Here is a 22906-nt window from a genome sequence, read left to right as displayed (position 1 = left end):
TTATTTGTAAAACGTTTTCAAAGAAAAAAGATGAGTAGCGAAAACGAAGGTATTTAGAGACGAAAAAGAGAGATCTTTCCCTTTTCCAAATATAACCGTGCTCGACGTTTAAAGTCCGCCGATCTCTCGATTCCGGCTGTCCTCGCGATGTAGACGTCGCGACGTCGCCCGAGCAGACAACGATAGTGAGGTCGCCGAGTTCTCGTGTCATGGAGCGAGAGAATGAAGGGAAGGCAGTGTCGAGGGAAGGTCGCGCTTCTTACACGATTTCTTACCGGCCCGCTTCCATTCGTCTTCTCGTTCCCCAGAGGGTTCGATCCCACGGCCGTCCTTTCTCTCGTGAAGCTCACCTTTTTCGATTCTCTCCTCCTCGTCACCAATGCACGTCACTCGCGAAAAATTCTTACCGAAGGGAGAACTTTCGACCTGCAACTCTCTCATTTGTTCACGTCCGTCGCTGAAAAGACATTTGGATAATTTCTCTTACCTCTTTAACCCACGAAACATCTCGAACTCTCTTTTTGAGACGTTATCCATTTTGCAGGTCATTGCTAGTCATCAGGATTATTAATTTGTAGTCGATAATATATTTAAAGGTCTCGATGAATATAATTACATAATTTAATGAAATGGAACTACGACGTTAATGAAGACGCTGCGTGAGGAAAGGTGAAAATTGATGGAATAAGGATAATTACTGACTTTAATCCGCGAGATTCAACGAGAAAGATCAATGTGCTGCATAGTGTGCCTCATCATCTCTCCGTTTTATTTTTAATGAGTGTAATTTGTACAGAAAGCAATCAATAAGATTAAATGATGAGACTGCGATGTTGCTGTAAAACAGTGAAAGCAAATAGATATGTGTTGTTAGATCTTCGCCGCGTAAACGAGCGCTCTATATATAATAACGTGCTGATGTTCTTATATTTCATTTGATGTCTAAGGACATTGGCTGAGGAAAAAGCAGTGAAGATACGAATATGCACTAATGGATTAGCATATATTCTCTATATGGCCTTTAATATTCTCAAATATACTCTTTTAATGAAATAACAGATAAAGAACGAGATGAAAGGTACAGAAGACGTAGTGAGTCAACGAATTACGTCATCCTTTGAGCAGAGACACGTACTGTACTTAGCTTTGTAAATTCTGTATAATTCTATTTTCTTTAACGACAACGAAAAAGATTGGATAAGTTAACGAAGCGCAATCGCATCGTTAACTTGCCTATCATTTGTGACAAAAGGGGATATTTTCGATTGTAAATGGGGAGTGATATGTGTCCGCGTGCGATGGATTAAAACGCACGTCGCTGCTGTAACATTACAAGGATTATTTCGAAATATCGATCGCGTATCGAAGCCACGTCGACTAATTTATCACCGATCGTTTATCCTGCAGAGCCAATTTGTCAGACCGTCAATTACGAAACAATCGACGGAGCAATTAAGCAATCGCTCGACGAAATCAATTGATAACACTTTAGCGTAAGACACGTGGATTTTTAAAGCTATGAGATTTTTTGTCCGTTTGGCTGTAAATGGTTTTACTTATTGCGGCCGATTATCTGAACTTGATTACGGACATATCCGGGCGGGTGTTTTCCTGATGTGTTCCGCCTCGGTAATTTTGTCCCCGAAAAGAAAGAATACGAATCGTCGAATGATTGGATAATTAATTTGTGTGGAATAACGAGAAATTAATCTGATAAACCGTTGCGAGAAACGATCGTGACCCAAAGAATTTATAAAAGCTGCTTACATATTTATACGAATATAATTTATACATATATAATTATATATATTTAATTGTCATTGCGAAATGAGAACAATCTGTCCTACATTCGTCACGCGCGTATACTTATTATGGAGTGTTAACAATAGAAAGAGAATATAATATCTTTAAAATGGCGATTTAATTAATGATATGCAGCTGACAACGTGACATTATGCAATCTATATTTCATTGTGTATAATTATACAAAGTGAAGTTTTCCGTGAAAGCAAATCGAGGACGCTGATTAAAGAGGAACTCGGAGGATAGTGAGGCAGAAAGAGAGATAGGAATTTCGGTGTGCCGCTATATTTCTGCGTAATGATCTATAAATTTGCAAGACGTCAACTCGCAAGCTTATCACACTTCACGACTTATCTAGCGTGTTAAAATTCATTAGGACACATTATCCGCTTCGGTACAGAATAATAAAGTGAGAGGAACTATAAATTTCTCCGAATATTCTCACAGCCGCCTACGCAGACGTTCGAGGAAACGTAGAATTGTACATTGCACTGGTAATTCATGTTATTGCAAACAGTAATATCAGAGACATACTAGAAAAATTGTAAGAAAAATTTTTATAACTCAATTTGCTTACAATTTATAGCACTGATCTCCAAGGGACGTCTTGGAGACATCAAGAAGACATTTCTATGTTCTGAGAACGTTCGTAAGAACGTCCTTCGGATAAAGTATTATATAACAACATTCTCACACAATGAGTATTATTTGATGACTTAACTTTAAAAAATGTTAAAAAAATCAATTCAGCGCGTAATTTAAATGATTACATATGTAGTACATAAATGCACATTGAATCATTTAAGCACTTAAGATCTAAACTTATACATTGAAGACTTTATTCTCTACTTGCAGTGTATTCACATTTACAATACTAAAAAACAATTACTAAAAAATTCTTTGTTTAGATATTGTTTATTTATATCGTCTGAAAAAGCCCTTGTTTCTATCATTGGAATATACCTAGATACACAGGTATACACAAGTATAAATATCTAAATTGAGAAATCTTTTCATATTTAAGCAGTACTAGATAGGATATGCAATTTCCACTAAAGTATCTAAGTATCTAAATATTTCCAAAAAAGTACCTTGTAAAAAAAGTGCCTTTTTGGAAATATTGAGATACTTTAGTGGAAATTGCATACCATACCTAGCAGTATTTAAATAGAGAGATCTCAATTTAGGTACTTGTATCTGTGTATCCAGATATATTCCAACACTGGTTTCTACATGTACAAGTTTGCGAAAAATACTAAGGCCTCGGTAATGGAAGGACACTTGCACGGAATAACAAGAGAATGGATTCGATCCTCGATCGAAATAATATTTTCAATTAAATTATTTACAGATTTTTGATTAAGATCCTTCTAATAAGATGCCTATAAGCATTAAAATTATTAAATTGCTTGTAATATTATTACTTCGACTTCAGTTTAGGGCTATGTTTCAAGATCAAAATAATCGGCGCACAGTTGGCTTAAATTGGAAATTGTATAAATTCAAAAGATAAAAGAAATATGATTAGGTATGAAGAACCGCCTTAACCAAATATGGTCTTTTTTATTTACGCGTGTAAAAATTCTTCTTGTAAGAACCGCTTATCAAACAAATTACCTCTTAGCATAACTGTCTAAATACTTCATTAGGATAACTGCTTGAATATATTCATTAGATAATTGCCGAATACTTCGTTAATATGTGAATATTACTATGGAAAAGATGACTCTATTCAGATCAATAAAAATTCCTGCACGCTTGGCTTTTGGATTGATCTTTCGGTTACCAAATAATTGTATCGCGTCAATTACTCATTCCTCATAGTATTTCTTACGCGTGTAAAAGTATAGTTTCGCTTTTTCTGAAAATCTTAACTTTTGAACTGTATCACGTTCGAAGTAAAGAAGTTATATGTGCCATTACCATTTTATCATTTTTGTTTTATGATATTTATTTATACGTATATATTTACAATATGCTAAATATTTAATACAGATTGTCTACAAATATGTCGCACGTCTTTATTACACGAATGGATTTTCCTTAATCTTGACCTTCTCTTCTTTGTAAGTTACTGTTCTTTGTCAGGTTAATTAAGAGAGTTTTGTCAAGATAACTTTAGCAAAGCAATAATTTTACTTGCTACAAATAACGAGTCTTGCACATCTAGTATAAAAGGAAATCAAATCCTTTTATTTTCCATTGTTCTCCGTTCATGAATTTATGCTAAGATCATCAACATGGACTTTCATGGAACGAATATTTGAGAGTGCATTGGAATACTTGGGTGAGCAACTCTCGGAATTACAAAAGGAAGTTTTCTGTTCTATGATAAAGAGAGTCAGAAAATTATATTATATCATAAGATAAGAAAGTACTTAGGAAGAAAAGCATAATGTATGAAACAGTATTCAAATAACAATATCTACTTTAATCTAATACGTTGATGTATTATTGAACCACACATGTTGCTAGATAGTTAATTACCTGTAGTTCTATATCTAAACACTATATATTACACAAATTATTGATGCACATAGATTATTACATAGAGTAAATATGTTATTAAAATAAATAATACTAACAAATTATATGAAACTATTTCAAAGATTTAAAACAGTGTAGTGACGAAAACATTAAGCTTTTTTTTCTAAACCATTGTAGCTATCAGATATCTAATATATTATCAAAATATTGATATAGGTGATATAAAGTTGAAACGACTAGAATGTTTTATGGATCATTGTTCGAGAAGTAGAAAAATATACAAATTTGTTTTAAAATCCGGGTCACACGAAAAGTATATATAAATCGGTCCCTAGTTTACGTATTCTCAAAAGACACTGAAACAGTTTAAGGACGGATCCCTTTCTCTTTTGTCTTGACAAAATATCAAATATATCAAATAGAAAGGTATACATATATACTGTATACACATACATGTATAACATATATGTATAATCTAAAATGTATATTTGATGTATGTATATTGAGGATATATATATCTGTATATATATACTGTATATGTATCTTTTACATTTTTTATCTTATAAAGGAGATAGACCTAACAAATTAATATCAAATTAAACAATATAACTTAAACTTTATTGTGAGCACAATAATCATTTATAAAAATTTAATTAGAGAACAGAAAGAGAGATATGTATAACATCTTTATGATAAAATGAATATTTTGATATACTTTATATAAATAAAATTAGGATCATATCCTCTTGCGCGCCTGAAATTATGTACCAAGATTATTAATTAAACATAAGATTGCACTTGATTAAACGCAACGCGCATATCTCATTGGAATAGAATAATTCTATCGTAAATGTGAAACATGATGCATGTCATATTATGCTAAACAGATGCAATTTACATACTCAGCACACATGTTGAGCTAAATAGAATAAATTTTACAAGGCAACATATTATTTTGTTATAAAAGCAGGAAAGATAATGATACACACTCCATGAACTGCAATTTTCAATATTATTAGAGAGTTTTTGCAATATCATTTATCCAGATACGATGAACGCTAAGTTCAAGTCATCTTCTTCTTAACAACTAATTAAGAAAAGGATAACGTGATTTTAGCGTTCACTGTATCTGGATTCACGTTATTGTAAAAACTCTCTATTTTAATGCAAGAAATATAATAACACGCCGTACTTTTACCATTACTTATAATACTTTTACCGTTACTTAATTATAACAATTTGATAATTACGTAATTTTTTATAATTGTAACAATAACTAACTGTTACGCTAAGGGAAAATAACTTGTCACTATTTCGCGTTATTTACTGAAGAAAATAATTGTTAAGTTACTTTTTAAGTAATTTAATAAGTGATGTATTGACGCGTTACTTTATTCGTTACGAATTACTTTTTCAGTACTGAGTAACTTTTCCAATCGTTACAAATAACGATTGATTTTTCCAACTCTGGTTACTGTTACCGTCTTAAAAAAATCACATCACACCACAAAGACACCGAATTATTATTATAACAAAGTAACAATAAAAAGTAATGGCATTACAAGTAACGCGTACTACTATTATTTCCTTTCGCTCTTTTTAATTCTTGTATCGCAAAAATTTAGTTAAGCCCAAAATGTTATTCAATTAGCTAAATAATCTGTCACGATTATCATTCGCATGCTTTTTTCTTGCATTTTTCCGTTACAGTTAATTAACTCGACTGATAGACTCAAAATTCGCCACAAGGCGTACTTAACAGTACGAAATTAATCCCAGCAGGACTCATTTCGACGAGCTTCGCACTAATAGTCCGGTGGTATCGTGTAACACCGTCATAAATTAATCCCGAACGGTCGTTACGGTACCTTCGAATGGTCCATGGCCACAGGGACATGGCTATAAACGGCATATCGTGACGTACATGTCCCATGTGCATCGGTGACTAAATAAATAATACGTCTATCAGTTGAAAATTATAAGTAGTGCGCGGAGTCGTGTGTTGTCTTTTCATCGACAATTATTTAAATATTAAAGATACAGGAAACAAAATGTAATAAGATTTTCAATCAGCGAGATCAATAAAATTATGTTATAAAAATTGCGTTGAAAGTATTGAAGATAAAACATTGAAGATAATCAACGGTGAAACTTATAAAAAATCTATTACAAAAAGGTCGCGGTGGCAACACGCCATTATTACTGCTATTCACGATTGTAAAACTACAAGTAAAACTACGAAACCACAAACATTGTTTTGCCAACCACATCGAACGTTCCAATATAAAATACTTGTTCATATAGAGAAAAAATATAAGTCAGGACTGTCAAAAGCTATTGTTCAGCAAGATTTAGCGTATTACGCGGACGTTATGTGGACAACGATGATTGAATACAATTTGAACGTATGTACCTATTGTAAGCTGCGATGACATCACCAATTAAGAATCACGCAATAACGTATAGTTCGACAGTTCATATTTTCAATGAGAAACGTATCGTTTGGTTAGCAAATATTTGCATGGCGTAAAATATCGATAGCGTATACGTTTGGTAACACATGTATAGTGCTGCACTCCATGTATATAATTCTTTTCTTACTTCGAAAATGACACAACTAAAAAAGTTAAGTTTTTCGGAAAAGGAGAAAAACTATTTTGCAACATAATGGAAAATTATTAATTAATTAAGTAGTAGCGAAAGAACACGCACACACACACACACACACACACTTAGAAACATGATTATGACATTTATGTCATTTTTGTTTCCAAAACCACATTATTTGAGTTGACAATTTTAATGTATATTTGTATAAAAAATTTAATGCTTTTTAATTACACAGCAAGTGGAGAATAAAATCAATAGTCAAATTGGATCTTAAGTGCTTAGATGAAATGGTGTAAATTTATATACTACATATGTTACTTAAACTGCATGCCGATTTTTCGATCAATCATGAAACGTAAATTCGACTGAACTACTGTAGTAATATCAAATTAAGTTGACTAACATTTAACAAATTTGATGCTCATACAGGCTTCTTAGAAAAATCTCTTAATAATGTTGAATAACATATGCACTGAAAAAAAAGATTGCTTGCTGTAACAATTTAGATGTAGCAGCAAATTTTTAATTGCATTAGTCTATCGAAATCATATACTGACATTGTGAATAGGCTAGCGCAATTAAAAATTTGCTGTTACAACAAAAAACTGATTGCTGCAGCCATATAAAACTGTTGTGCCAATTTTACTATCTAAATTGTTGCAGCAACCAATCTTTTTTTTCAGTGTACTAAACTCTATAAATAATTATATTTCTTAATCATATTTCTTTTGTGAATTTATATGATTTCCAGATCAAGCTAATTGTGCACCAATTATTTATTGATCTTGAAACACAGCCCTAAACTGAAGCCAGAGTAAGTTGCTTATGAGTATCAAAATGACAAAATTATTAAATTATTTATGATATTATTACTTTGGCTTCAATTTAAGCTAGATTCGCAAAGTTAACATGCCATATTTTCAATTTCAATTTCGGTTTTCTTTTTTAGTATAAAAAATGTGAAACTTTTTTTAATTTTATAAGGAACTATAGAACTATGAAAAAAATGATACTGGAACTATCATTATTTCTTTCACATTAATAGAATTTTGTGTTGAACGTCACAGAGACCCAAAAGTGGGATCTATGAACACGGCTCTATTCTATTAATATAAAAAAAAGTAATGACAGTTCTAGTAGCACTCTGTTCATAATTCTACAGTTCTTACAAAAACAAAAAAAGACTTGTGCATTTTTAAATACTAAAATATGGCGTATTAACTTTGTGAATCTAATATGATACTTCCTCTCTGAAGTACAAGAAAAAAATTAATATTTCTCCACTTTTTTTTAGTACAGATTCCGTCATTACTATTCAGTTTCTACCAATGTATAATATATAATTTAAAAACAAAATTCCAACAATTACCAATTTTATTACACTTTAATTTTATTACACTTTATACAGAACGTTAAAAAAAAACCATTCAGCATTTATAAGGTAGATAATACACATATTGACAAGAAGACTCTCAGAAGTTTATCGAATTTTTCAATACTAACTTTTTTGATGATTTTCAGAAATTTATAACTCGAAAACTAAGCCGTACGTTAATAAATGCAGCGATACAATATATTTTTTAGTCTCAAAAATCAATACAAAAATTAGCAACAAAAAATTCGATGCACATTTCTAGGGTTCCCCTTGTTAATATTGTTAACAGAAGAAGTTTATCAAATACCAAAAAAAAGTTTTTAATTATAATACTAGTAAGAAAATAAATTACATTTTAGATAAAAAACAAATCTGAATAAATTGGCTAGATGTTGAAAAATGTTTTATAGTGTAGATTAAATATTATTTTGCTTTATCTTTTCTACTTGAAATATATAACTTGAAATATATTCAATAAATAACGAAGACGAATTCTTGTAAATCGGGGCAAAAAATTTACTCAAGTAGCACTTATTTTTCATAGACGTTTTCTAAATGTATATTGTTTCATAAACGTTTAAGAAATGTATATAAACCAACGTATGCTACTAAGATTAACGGTATTCGTACTTGTTTCACTAAGGAGACAGGGTTAAAACCGAATGATGCGCTTTCGGCCATGGATTTCTCAGGCCCAAACACGCAAGAGAAAAGGAGAGAGGATTCGCGAAAAGTTTCCGGCTGAAGGCAAACACAAGCGTATCCGACATAGCCGGCAAACAATTCCGAGCGAACACCGGCGGGCCGTTTGCATTACTACTTCAATCCCCTTGAATCCGCGGGGTAAGAAGTTCAGCAATATCTCGAAACTCAAGGGAAATATGCTTATAGCGGGAAAACGGTAATCGGGCGACGACGCTAAAGCGAGATGGAACCTTCTTTGTATCCTTGCTCTTCTCGTTTCGTACTTTGACAATGATGTTCTACTTTTATCGAAAATCGAATCATTCGAAACTTTTTATATGTTTCGTGGTCAAACAGTCATAAATGTTGAAGCTTCTAATCAATTTGGTCAATAAGAGACAGAAGCTAACCGTGTCTCGCTCAGCATGCGCAGCTAATACAAGTGTAGCAGAAAGCTTTCCGTGGCTTTCATGGCTTTCCGTGCATGGCTTTCGCTAAATTGCTTATCTCAGTATCTTTTTCTGTGAAAATAATACAAAGAAACTTTTTTGTATAAATTAGAGTAATTTTTACATAAAATCAATAATATTTCACTCTAATTCTAATGGTGGATGTAACCTTCTAATGGTCGAGTTGAATGTATAACGTTTGTTTCAGCAAGTTGTTCAATAAATAGTAGATAATAATTTCTTTGTATTATTTTGAATGAATAAGACATGATTTATATAGTTTTCATGCAAACAATGTTGCAAAATAAACTTTATCCGTATTTTAACTATTATTATTATTATTATTATTATTATTGTTATTTATTTCAGCTTCTTTAAGATTGCGTTTCAAGTTCGACAACTATCGGCAATTTATAAAACTGCAAAATTGTATTTAAAAATTTAATAGTATTAATATTAATAATTAGTATTAATAATAGTATTATTATTAGGCATATATATCAAAGAATATTATTTATAGGCATCAAGATTCAGTATTGATTATAAAGGGTTTTTGATTTAAAACTTAGTTTCTTATGTATGTACTTTGTTATAAAACATATTAAAAATGTTATAAATTAAACTTTAAAAAGAGTATAAAGTATTTACATAAATATAATTCATTATATGTTATAACATGTATATGTTTATACATATTTTAATTGCGAATAAAATTTGTTCGTGTCGATTTACTCTTTTTATAAATGAATATAAAAATGAATCTATGAAATATTACGTATATCTGTAATATTCACAGATTCATTACTTCGAATTAAATAAAAGATTATTTGTGACTCACCGATACGATGCGCAACAGCGGAATTGTAACTACGGATCTGTAACATGTAGATAAAATCCAAATTACATTTACGTTCAAAATAATTAAAAAGTTTATTTGTAAAATAATTAATATCTAAAAAGTTATTTGTTTTTCAAGTAACCATTTCATAATGATGTAAATAATTACGTAACTTCCCTAAAAGAATTCAAATTCAATTTCTTAAGTATGAATTAAAAAATTTGTGAAGCAAAACTTTTTAATTTTTAATATAAATTATCTCAATAGGTGATTAAAAATTACATAGAAATTAAAAATTTTTTTCTGCAAGTGATATACGAGTACACAAATAACGTATAAGTGAGATTATTCACCTCATGGTTGCTCAATGCCTCCCAGGCTTCCTCCTCCTATCAGATTCCATCGAAATCACATACCCGTGGAAACTCACTAATTAACATTCGCGTTAATTATCAGAATAAGACTCGGCATTCCCGATATTAATGACACACGCCATGCTTATCATATTGCGACAGATTGCGACGGAAATAAACAAAGAAAAAGAAACAGATACGAAATAACGATAGAACGATACGCTGCGATTCGGCTGTATTTATCGAGCAATAACACACCGACGCGTCACGATGTTTCGAGAATTGACGCCACTGACGATAGTAAACTTGAACGAAACACTGATAATGAAATTTACGTCGTACGGTCGACAAAACTGAAATGCGAGGTCAACCACGACTAATTATCGAGTACATGTGTCACAACTATACTCACGACTCTACTTGATTCGAACACTGCTCTTTTTGCACCACGTAACGTTTCAATAATGGCTGACGAAGTGAAGATAGCGGCACTTGCACGGCAACTTTACTCCGAACAGTCAGAAAGTGTGACGCAGCGCCACGATACGCAATGACGAGGTGAACGACTAATCAAGTTCGTTTAAGAGTATACGATCAAAATTTGGCATCGCGCTTATTTAGAACGCACAAATCTCAGACGAATCATAAACTGCACGTATCGTTAATCAATGCCATCGTGCTTTCTTGCTATTTTCAAATCACTCCATGCAACGGTTCACGTATTATTCAAGTCCGGTAATAATCCTATTTATATCAAGCGAAGTAATTCATTTAAATCGACACAAAGATCTCAAATGCGACACGAGAATTGCCATCGATTGCCATCCCCTACCATTTCAATCTCAAGTAAGTAATATCACGCGAAATATCTGCTTTAGTAAAAATTAATAGCCCCGATACTTCGAATGACCTCAATGAATGAGCTTGCAAATCGTCGGCAGTGAGCTCCTGCTTACTAAACATAACCACGCGCAGTAATCTGCATTCAGAGACTTCATCCAAGAGCTCGAATGTTTTATATCCTTTTTTTATCCTTGTTTTACGATAAAAATAAAATAACGCACTGGGGCACTCATATGAAATTTCCGAACACAGTGTAATCAATTTACCACTTCATCGTAAAAAGGAGCAGATGATTGATTAATGATTAGTCACAGTATCGTTTTTTTATCGCATATTTATAACAGAAACTATCATATATTTATGAACAGAAATTATTAAGTAATCGTGCGACCCGGCTAGTGTTAATTATTTAGAATGATTGCGTTTTCCCCTCGTGGAAAAATAAATGTCTCGTAGGAAAATAAATTACGACACACAGAGCGCGCCGCGCCATCACCTTCCGACTCAAATGTCGTCACGCGAATGATGACAAGACGAGTCTGACGAGTGCGTATGTAAAATAGGCCCAATAGGCCATTACGACGCTCGTCAAGGCCGTGCCAATGTACAATATAAACAATGAGTGGCGAATGTCGTACGCCGTGCCGCTATACGTTATTATCTCCAAATTCAATGCAAATTCAAATGGATTATTCAATTTTTGACTTTTTATATTGAATAAACGATCTCTTGCATATCTATATAATCGCTTTTCAAATGCATTAGCATAGTTAAATATGTATAATGATTATTTCTTAATTAAAATAACGTTTTCATTAAAAGAACGATTAAATAAGTTGTAACATGAAGTACTAATTTGTAATTTGTTAATTAATTGACATACGGCCATAATTGCCAATTGGCGTACGCAGTATCTATATAAGAAAGTAAAAGTCGGAAATGATAAAACTTATTTTAAACACTATTTATGTCCTAGAATTATAATTATTAAAATATGTTTTTTAATTTTATATGTGTGTATACATATATGTATATGTACATATATATATATATATATATATATATATATATATATTTGTATGTAGATATATATATATATATATATTTATAGACATATGTATATATATTTATTTGAATAAATGTAAATCCACCACAATAAACTACATGTATGTTTATCGATAACCACAAGTTATAAATATATTGCGTATGTATAACTTCATCATCATAAGTGAGAAATTTTCTGTATTTAATTGTTAGTAGCTTTGTATTTAAATCCTTCATATAATATAACTAAAAAATAAATTATTAAAATATAAAAATGCATTTTAAAAGAGATGAGCAATACATTTATGGATTTCGATTAAAATTTCACAACGTTAATTATTATACAGACAAATTTTAAATTTCATAAAAAAGCCATTTTTAACACATTAGATCTCAATTACAATATTTTAATCTGACATGCTGATAAACTTTGACTTGCGACATCATTTTCAGCATTTCAAAATCTGTAACAAATACGAGCTCAAAATAATCTTTATCGAGTTTAAAATAATTTTTAGCAAATTAGAGTGTTATTGAGTTGCTGCTAAATACTTGTGACAGTAATTGTGATACCAGATTCCTAGACTGTTTTTTTATTTTTCAAACATTATACAATAATATTTAATTATTTACAATGCCTCATAATAATTTATCAAAAGTATATGCGATTTAATTAATTATAAACAATAACGTTAGCTAAATCTGGAAATTCAAATGTTGAAAAACATTTCGCGAAAATATTGCGGAAGTTTTCTTTTCCTTAGTAACGTAAAGAGAGCAGCGTCAGCTTCGCAACCAAGGAAAGCAATATTTTTATTTTCGCAAGTTCGTAAAACGCGGAATAAACTGCCATCAAAGCCACGTGAGGTAGGCATGATACGAGAAGCTTGTCTAAGGAGTAAACTTGAAAAGTTTACTTTCGAGCAGGAGAAAAGGTGTTCGCAGTTTCAGCTTCCGCTTTTGCCATCGGCGATTGACGGATAAGACGCGAGGTGATGCATTCGCGTTTGGTGGAAAGAAAAGAAGATGAAGGAAAGAAGCAAAGAAAAGGAGACAAGTGCTAGTGATATGTACATACATATTGTTTGATAAGAAAACGGCGAAAATAGCGATGGCAATGGACGCGTGACCGAAATGGCCGATTGCCAATTCCATCGCGCATTAAAATGGGGATGGGGGTGTGATTTGTGAGCATGGCGGTCACCGATCGTGGACGCGCGTATTTTCCGATGCGCGTCCACTGCAAGAAAAACGCGGGACTTCACGTTTGCCGCTCCGCGTTTCCTACATACAGACAGCAATAACGAAGTTATACTACTGCGCGGGATAGACAGGAATGGTGGGTGAGCAACGTCGATGAGGCCAGGCGTCGGACTGCAGATCCGACAAACACATCAAGAGCGTATACCGTGGGGATTAACCCGGGGAATTTATGAGCTCTCTTTTCGCGTGAAAACGCATATCGACTTGCCGAAATGCCGAGCTCTCCCGGAACTTTCGTTGAACGGATGAAAAAAATCACTACTACCCCCGAATACGTCCCCTTGAGAACGTTGGGAGAATGCACATCGTTTTAGGTAAAAACGTTTCTGATGATTCGTTTTCGCAAGCTTTGTACTGCTTCGCGCGAGGCGCATAATGTAAAAAGGATCGTTATCATAATGGTGGAACATTTTAGCAAAACGTTTTTTTCTGGAAGATTCGTGTCTATTGTTACAAGTATTCTTTATCACGGATTAAACACTATGGCAGCTATGTCAGTTTTATTAAAAATAAAAATTGCCGGACAAAATAAAAAGCAAATGACGTACAAACAAAAGTTGTTTATCGAGCACAATCGGAGCAACTCACGCATTCGACTTTGCGAAAAAAAAAAACTGTTATGATATTCTTTGATGCCCTTCCACAAATTTCAATAGAGGAAGCCAATAAAAACGTACAATAGAAAATTTTTAAAACCTGCTCTTCAACATTATACATTCAGAAAAAAACCGATGATTTTTAATAAAAAGCAAATTTTGATATGCGATGAAAGATTTAAAAAATATAAGGATACTTTGAAATTACAAATCATTTAATTGTGCAATTAAATTAAACTCTCCGAAGCTGACGTCAAAATGTGTAAAGGCTCGTCTACTACATAAGTCGCAGTACATAAAACTCATTTACAACGTTTGTCGCGACAGCTAATCAGAAGCATTAATGATAGTATTGATCGCTTCTTAATGACATCTATAGACACTCAAGCATTGTAAATAATGTCAAATGATATATCTACAATGTGAATTATTTTTATAATCATTTCTATAAATTACCATTGCTCCTACTCAATATGTCGTTTATTTAAAACAACATTAAGTCACGCAATTTAACATAAAAAATATTTTTAATTTGATTGAAGTTTAGTTTATTATTTACTTTAAGTGCATATGTTATTATGGACATTGTTTACTTTGACACTAGCTACAGAAATGGATTGATTTGATATTGTGGAAGTTAAAAATAACAAAATGTTATTTAATTCAAAAGATTGGATTCCCTCAATGTTTCTTTGATATCTAAGGAATTAATTATAAAGAAAATAAATTAAGAAAATAAATGCGATCACTTAAAGTAATAAAATTAATAAAGAAATTAGTTTAATACAATACAATTACTGATACTAAGTTTGTAAGATCCATTAATTTAAGTGAATTAAAAGACACTAATTAAATTTACCGGAACCGAAATACAACTCGAATAAACAAGAATAAATCGTACTAAGAATATTTTAATAAAAATAATCTAAATTTATAGTTGTAATATAAAGAAAATTGAATTATATTTTTTTTTACAAAGAGATTTAAATTGAATGTATGAAAAAAAATTTTGCTGAAATATTTAAAAGTTTAGTTAAAGAGAGAGAGAGAGATACAGATCTAATAATAACTTGTAGACTATCGAAATACTTATGTATGCCTTAAACTTAAACATAATGAATAAACTTAAACATAATGACTATAAAAAATTTTGACATTGTAGAAATTGGCTTGAGCATCTTAGATAATTATTTTAGTCTAATAAAATGATGTTGAGATCTATATTTAGTTAAATTTTTATTGTAGATACTTCATTAAAACTATTCATTTCGTCCAATAGATTCACTGCCAGTTCCGGAAGTTTAACAGCTTAACTAGTATTGCTTCGAATTAAATTTCAGAGTAATATTTTATCAATACACGTGTTGAATGAAAAAATCAATAGCAGATACATATTTCCTGAGATGAACACAATTTTCGGGGACAAAATATACTTTTTTCTGGGGACACAAAATAGGAACGCCAGCGAATGCGTGTGTAAACGAATGAATAGAAGAGTGAGATGGGAAGATGATCGCGGAATTCTCTCTAGCCGCTAGCAAAAGAAAGAAACACTCGCACCACGAAGAACGGGAACGATCGGTATGAATCTTGTATTATCGAACGGCCTACTACGAAGTCTCGTCATGTTCGGCACGGAGCGTAGATGTTGGGAAAAGAGGGAAAGGATGGCATACCAAGGAGCCTTCGCAGTAGCTCGTCTCAAACTCCTCGAAGACCACACTGGTGCGGCGTACCCATCCCACCATCCGCCTACCGTCTCCACTGTGTCCTCCAGGAAGAATGTAGAGAGGACCCTCGCGAGCGAGAGCAGCGTGAGATTCGCTGGCGAAATCCCCATCCCGCGTTTACGCTGGCGTTTAATATTAAAACCTCTTATATGTCCTCTATAAACATTCCGCGCTCCACCGACAGCATAGATTTACATGATAAAAGAATGCTACACTGCAAGAAACAAAGAGAGAGAGAGAGAGAGAGAGAGAGAGAGCGAGAGAAAGAGAGAGCGTCACAAAAGGATGCAGCGCATCCTGTACCGTTTAATATAAAATTCGCACGATGAAACTTGTCTATTTATATACTGCATCGAATGTAACAATACAAGGTTTGTCTCGGACATTATCGTCATGCACTCACAATCAGTCGTGAGTTTCGCAGCGTTCACGTCATGCGATCGTACTTATTAAAATATTGGATAACAATGCTTTCACATTTAAATTTGAGAATAAAGAAACAAGAAAATTGAAATTATAGTACATAATATATTTGCTGCGAAATTGGCTAAACGATGATTTATATTATACGCGAGAAAATCAATAATGTTCAAGTAGTTTGCTGTTGTGTTTGTTGCAACAATGATGCTAGCACGTTCGAGATTCGCTCCGTACATCGCCGTATAATAGGAGAAAAAGTATATAACAATCGAATTCGCGGCAAAACAGAAACGCCATTTGATGGGGAACACTCGCGCTCTGTAGCAGGCTGCTTTCCTGCTGAATATTGGAAAATGAACTGATCCGTTTCATTTAATTTTGCTGGCTTCGGATCAATACATTAGATTTGCGTTGAAACATCTGAAAACAGAAATATGACTAGGCAGATGAGAAAAGTTATTAAATTAAAAGAAAGTTCTATATATAAAAAATATTATAGACAATTACATTCTCTGAAAATCACTTTTCGGTGATGAAAATATTGTCGTATTAGCTATTGATTTGCGGTTTATTGAACTGTTGTTATGTTTTGAAAATTCAAATTTGTTAGAAATTAAATGAAAGTTTGCTTTTGGTAAAAATCGCAATATTGGAGAAAATCATATATACTCTATTTTGAGAATACCTTGTAGAAATTTAATATTGAAAAGTAGTTGTTTTGTTTAGTACTTTTAGTATTCAAACTGAGTAATTTTTAGTATTAAATTGACCAGTATTAATTGAATTTCTCCAAGAGATATAACAATTTTGTTTAACTTATTTATACATCTCGCATTGAAACAGCGAATTTTCAAAATCCCAATACAAGTCTTCTACTCGTTAATGCATCTCCGCGTTGAATGTCGAAAAGGACGAACTAAATCGTCCCATTTAATTCGCGCAGAGTCAAATCGACGCGGAGAGGGTGACAGGTGCATCCGTGATGAAATTTCGAGCGACGAGCGTGCAATCCACGGCAGCTGCCAGAATATAAATTCCGCGCGATCGCTTCATGCCAGCGCGACGTCCTACGTGCGCTAAGCGCGAAAAGTCTAGTCGAACCACCGTTGTCCGATTGCAGCAGTCTCTGTGCCCGCGATAGTGATTACGGCAAATTCAACGACTTAAAGGATTATATGATGTGAGATTGTACGCAGCGCAAATAATTCAAAATGCTGGATAATAAATTCTGACGATACGAGCGGTAGATTTGTCGCACGCGACAAAGTGCATAGTAAAAGTAGTAGTAGATATACATTGGATCTCTAAGGATGTATCGTGCCATTTTATAAATGTTTTAACTTGAAGATTCTCTTATATCCAAGAACAATTCAATTTGTCTTTCTTATAAATTTTGACGGAAGACATTTTAATATACTAAACGCGAATAAAAAGTACCATTGTACGCATAAATATGCGTTTAAAATTAAATTGGAAATAAAATTTTTTTTTTACATTTGTATTTCTGTAATTTAATTTATATTAAAGTACTAGTTTATAACTAAAAAATCGTTGAGAAAGTTAAATTTATTTCCCCATCAATAGTACCGGTCTATTAGAGAAATTGTTTGAAGGCTGTATAGAGTAGAGAGGGGAAAAAGTTAATGAAATATATGTAAACAATAGTTCTATTATATTGCATTGCGAACATACATTTGCCGCGCAGAGAAAAATCGTATTGCCGCTTCTTTCTTTCTTTTAGGAATGATATTTGATTTACCATTTGCAACTCTGCATGTTGCGAATTCCAGCCTTTGAGGATTTATTGTGTTAATGCTTGTTACGGAGATACGTGCCACCATCCATACTCCTGTAGCGATATTAACGTGTCCCCCTGGGAGATTTTTTTCCACGTACACCATATATATAGCTATACCCGTTTGCCGCTCCTGAACCATTGAAGGGTTGTTAGGTTGGTATGTTTGTTATTAACTTCCGATGGCGGCCTTTGAGAGACACCGTCAGCCTTCACCGTGTTTTAATTACAGCGTGGGCAAGTTTGGACCGTGCATTCTAGCTAAATTGCATTATGCGTATTTAAGGGTTTCGCCATCAGATACTCAATGTTTATAAAAAACGATATTCTGTCGGTTTGCATGCATCTCTCGACTCCGGCTGATGATAATTCAATATACAGAATGCACGTAATGCGATTAACGTCCTAGCGAAAAAATCAGTTTTCTAACTGCGACTGCGCGTTGTTATTAAAGTTACAGGATCGTCTGCTCTTTCACGTACCCTTAATAAAATGCAATTTCGCATTAATTTGATTAAACTAGCGACACACTTATTCTTTTATCGTTTCTTTTTGAGATTTTTAAATAACAATATGCGTTGTAATAAGCATTTTATATATTACGTATTTTTTTCTTTCAACTTGATTAAAAATTTCTTTGTCTGGAAGACTATATTACACAATGTTTAATATTCTACAAGATCTTCCTCTTTTCGCATAATTTATATTTTCATTTATAATATTTTATAAAAATAAAAGATTCTATAATTATAAAGTATTTTAAGAAATCGCGCTTTTTTTATTCGTTTTCGATTAAATGATTTATTTTCTTCAGAAACAATGTTACATTATTACGTACTATTACGGAGTTTACGTACTTTCGCTTCGAAAATTGCTTCTTCCCCGCTATTTCCCGTAGACTATCGTCGTTGTCGAAAGTATACTTAAACTACCGAGCAACTGCTTCCAGCACTTATAATTACTTTCCGCCAATTAATATCCTCTCGAATTAGTTCAACAACTTGCAAACATTTTGTATATACCGCCGCGCTTTCTCCATCACCCCTGTTCTCTCATTTATTCCGCAACCGACTGTCTACTGCCTCGCATTCCACTCAAGAACTTCCGTTCACACGTTCGGTCCAATTTAGCAAAACGATCAGCAAGAGACGCTGAAAACACCGATGACGGATGCACGAGCTTATTTCAGAGAAGAAAGTCAGCGACTCGATAAATATGGAACGACATATAATCGCGATATATATTCTTTGTTTAGAACATTGTTATCGAATTTACAAACATTACACGAATAACTGTTACGTGTTATGGGAGTAATTATTATTAATTATTGAATGTTATTATTCCAGTCAATATAAAGTCGAATGCAATCCACATCAATTATATATGTCATACTCTTTGCATATATCACATCGATAATTATTCAAATATAATGATATTATTGATTGTAACTGTTTCAGTAAAATAAATGGAGTAGATATACGAATAGATATACATAGATGAATTCGGCATTATCTGATAAAGTAAATAAAATGTAAAATAGAAGCATAGATTGCAGATCCAAACGACTGCGATTGATCGATTGTATGCGTTTCTCACATGTACGTTAATTATTTATTTATTTGACAATATAATTTTAAACATTATTTGATTTTCAAATAATGTAAACGTTCCAATTGGTGCAATCCCAAGTTCCAGTACATTGTTATTTCCCGTATAAATACGCAATGTGTTACAGTCACATTTTATATTCGCAACCTTTAGTAATTTATCGAAACATAGTCAATAGTATAGTAAAGTATAGCCAATATACATTCTGGATTTGGGAAATAAATTTCGTATAAGCTTTTCTCGTAATGTTTTGTTGCACATAAAATTAGATTGGTTCGCAAATTGCTGTTCGAAGAATTGTGAGAAAATTAAAATGATAAATACACTGACAGAAAAAAAAGATTGCAATTACTATAATTTAATTATAATTTGTATTCATTGTTGGTACCACATATATATCTTTTAGAATTATAAATATAATTATAATTACTAACATTACAGTGGCAACAACTATAAAAATATATAAAAATGGAGCTCCAAATCATAATTATTTTACTGCAATTGCAGTGTCATAAATACTTTTCTCTCAGTGTAGATAATCTCGTATATTACACTACTAAAGAAATAGATTATACAGTTATGTATTACTTTCGATATAATTCGCTTTTTTTCGATCCTCTCATTAATCGAAGCTGGCACGATTAAAAATCATTAAAGATGCGAGCAAGAAGAATTAATAATGATTCTTCTTAATTACAAACTGGAAACTCTGCGAGGTTTTATTGGTTTCTTGCTCACGTTAATATCCAATTATCGCCACGCACAAACTCCAGCCAGTTGAACTTGTCGGTTCCCGTTGCGGGCGTGGAGGACACGTTTACAGAAACTTTGTACGGAAACCGCGAGTGCGTGAGTTCTCAGTGTATACAAGCGTAGTAGTGCAGTCGGCCGCAGCGCAACCCCCTCGGGCTGTACACCGCATCCCTCTTGCCGAGTATCCAATACCGGCGCTATGCTACCTAGGACTTCGTTAATTCAAAATTAATACCCCGGCCGGTGCACCATGTTCCAACCCGGACTTGAATTCGCAAAGGAAAGCGCGCGAGTCGGGTTTTGCGAGATTTGCGAGGGTTTGAGTGATCGTTAAAGGTGGGTTCATTACGGAGCGGTCGTTGTACGGCGTGAGTTTAACGCGAGAATAGGAGAAAGAGGAGAAGGAGTATTGATTTTAATTTATGTGTTTTAATATTCGCTCTGACCGCTTGCTGTAGCGCGATATTGTGGAATAGCAAATGTTAAGCGAAAGATATTCTAACATGCAGTTTCCTTACGCAGCCCTTCCCACATTTTGCGTAAAGTTTCGCATTCTTATACGGAGTTACAAGTTTTCAACGGCAGAATTGTCGTTGAAATAAGTGTTCCTTTTTTAACTTTAACAATGATGCGTGGAAACAATATATGCTTTATGATCATTCAAATGTAGTTGTATATGAAAAGAACGATTTTGCTGAAGTATCTATAAATTTAAATAGATACAGATCTAAAAATAATTTTGTTGGAGTATCAAAATAATTATGTAAAAAATAATGCTCAAGCTGATCGCTAGGTTGTCAAAACTTTTCGCAGCATTGCTCATTATGCTTTCCTACATAATTACTTTAATTATTGAGTATTGATTATTTTTAGTTCTTTAAAATTATTTTCAGAATAGTATTTACCTGAATTTTTTAATATTTCAGTGAAATTGAGCTTTTCATGTAATATTGTCATGTTTTTGTAAACTAGCATATGTTACCGAGAAATAATGAAATAAACATGAAGAAATTTATTATGTTGACAAAAAATAAATGTGTAACATAAAAATCTTTCTCTATAGAGTAGGTTAGGGTTCGTAGATTTGTTATTCGCATTTATATCTCCGGTGGCATTTATATATTTTTGTCTCCTCAACACAATTGCTTTAAAGAGATATACGGAAGCGCGGCGAGCAATTTGCAGAGAAGAGTCCATCCTTATCCTGAGGAACAATTTCATCACGAGGGAAGCACATTTTCTCTCTCCGCACACATTCGTGCACACGCACATATACATCGTCTAAAATGCAGATAAAAATCTATTGGCTAGTGTTCTTGCTCCACATTCGTGTAAGCTTTCACCGTGAAATACCTGAAAAGAATACCGAGACTTTCATTATATCTTTTTCTACTTTTAGTTCTCTTCTTTCTTCCCCACTCTCTTTCCTTTCTCATTATTCTCACACTGCTAATTTCGGTCGTTTGCGCATCGAAAAGGACAACCGACTGACAGAAATTTTCTACATAAGCTTGATCAGCAAAAGTTTACCCACGTCAGCATTTTTCTCACTTTCGCGGAGATTAATGTACAAATATTAAACTCGAACAATAGGTTTAATTAAAACTGATTATATTACTTAGCTGCTAACATGTATGAATAAAACATATAATTAAAAATATATATTAAAATATACAAATTATTATAAAAAATAAAAAAATCACATGAATGTATTGTTATATGTGTTATAATACGATGATATAAATTACATATGCAAAGTTAAAAATTTATATGCAAGATATAATGATAAAACTTAATATCACTTTTCTTCAAAAGTGACACAATTAAAAAAATATGATTTTCGGTTTATTATACGATTGAGTTAGATTAAGGTTACTCTAGCTATGTCATTAAAAATAAAATAACTTAATTTTACCTTTTAGTTTATCCATTAAGTAACTAGCATTTATATCGTTCTTAAGAGTTTTAAGCTTTTCAAAGAGATCATAATATCTTCTATACAAAAGAAACACATTTTGAGATGTGTCGTGTTTGTAAATAAAACGGGATATCATATAGAGATCATTTATAGATTTGAGACAGTTTTAGTGATCAAAGTTTGGAAAAGAAATTGTTTTATCTTAAATTTAATCATTTTAGCTTATCACAAGATAAACTGATGGTGACATTTGAGATATGTCATTTTTTATTAACTATTCCGGATTTATTATAATCTTGTATATAGATAAATCAAAATCATCACAATTCAAAAAGGG

At 32.6% G+C, this 22906-nt stretch overlaps 1 protein-coding gene across 1 annotated transcript in view; it reads right to left on the bottom strand.

Annotated features, from left to right (window-relative positions):
* LOC105144209 (uncharacterized) overlaps window positions 1–11234 on the bottom strand; it is a 160881-nt gene extending 149647 nt beyond the window's left edge. Inside the window, exons 1-2 of the mRNA XM_011052970.2 lie at window positions 10600–11234; window positions 10247–10283 (exon numbers count right to left, since the gene is read on the bottom strand). Of these exons, the coding sequence (XP_011051272.1) occupies window positions 10247–10283; window positions 10600–10604 (42 nt within the window). The 5' untranslated portion in view covers window positions 10605–11234. The remainder of the gene's footprint in view (window positions 1–10246; window positions 10284–10599) is intronic.
* Between the last annotated feature and the right edge of the window lie 11672 nt (window positions 11235–22906).

Source organism: Acromyrmex echinatior, chromosome 1, assembly GCF_024713525.1.
Source record: "Acromyrmex echinatior isolate Ae372 chromosome 1, ASM2471352v2, whole genome shotgun sequence".
Classification (NCBI taxonomy): domain Eukaryota; kingdom Metazoa; phylum Arthropoda; class Insecta; order Hymenoptera; family Formicidae; genus Acromyrmex; species Acromyrmex echinatior.
Note: the sequence above shows the minus strand (reverse complement) of the source record. Positions and strands in the feature narration are given on the sequence as shown.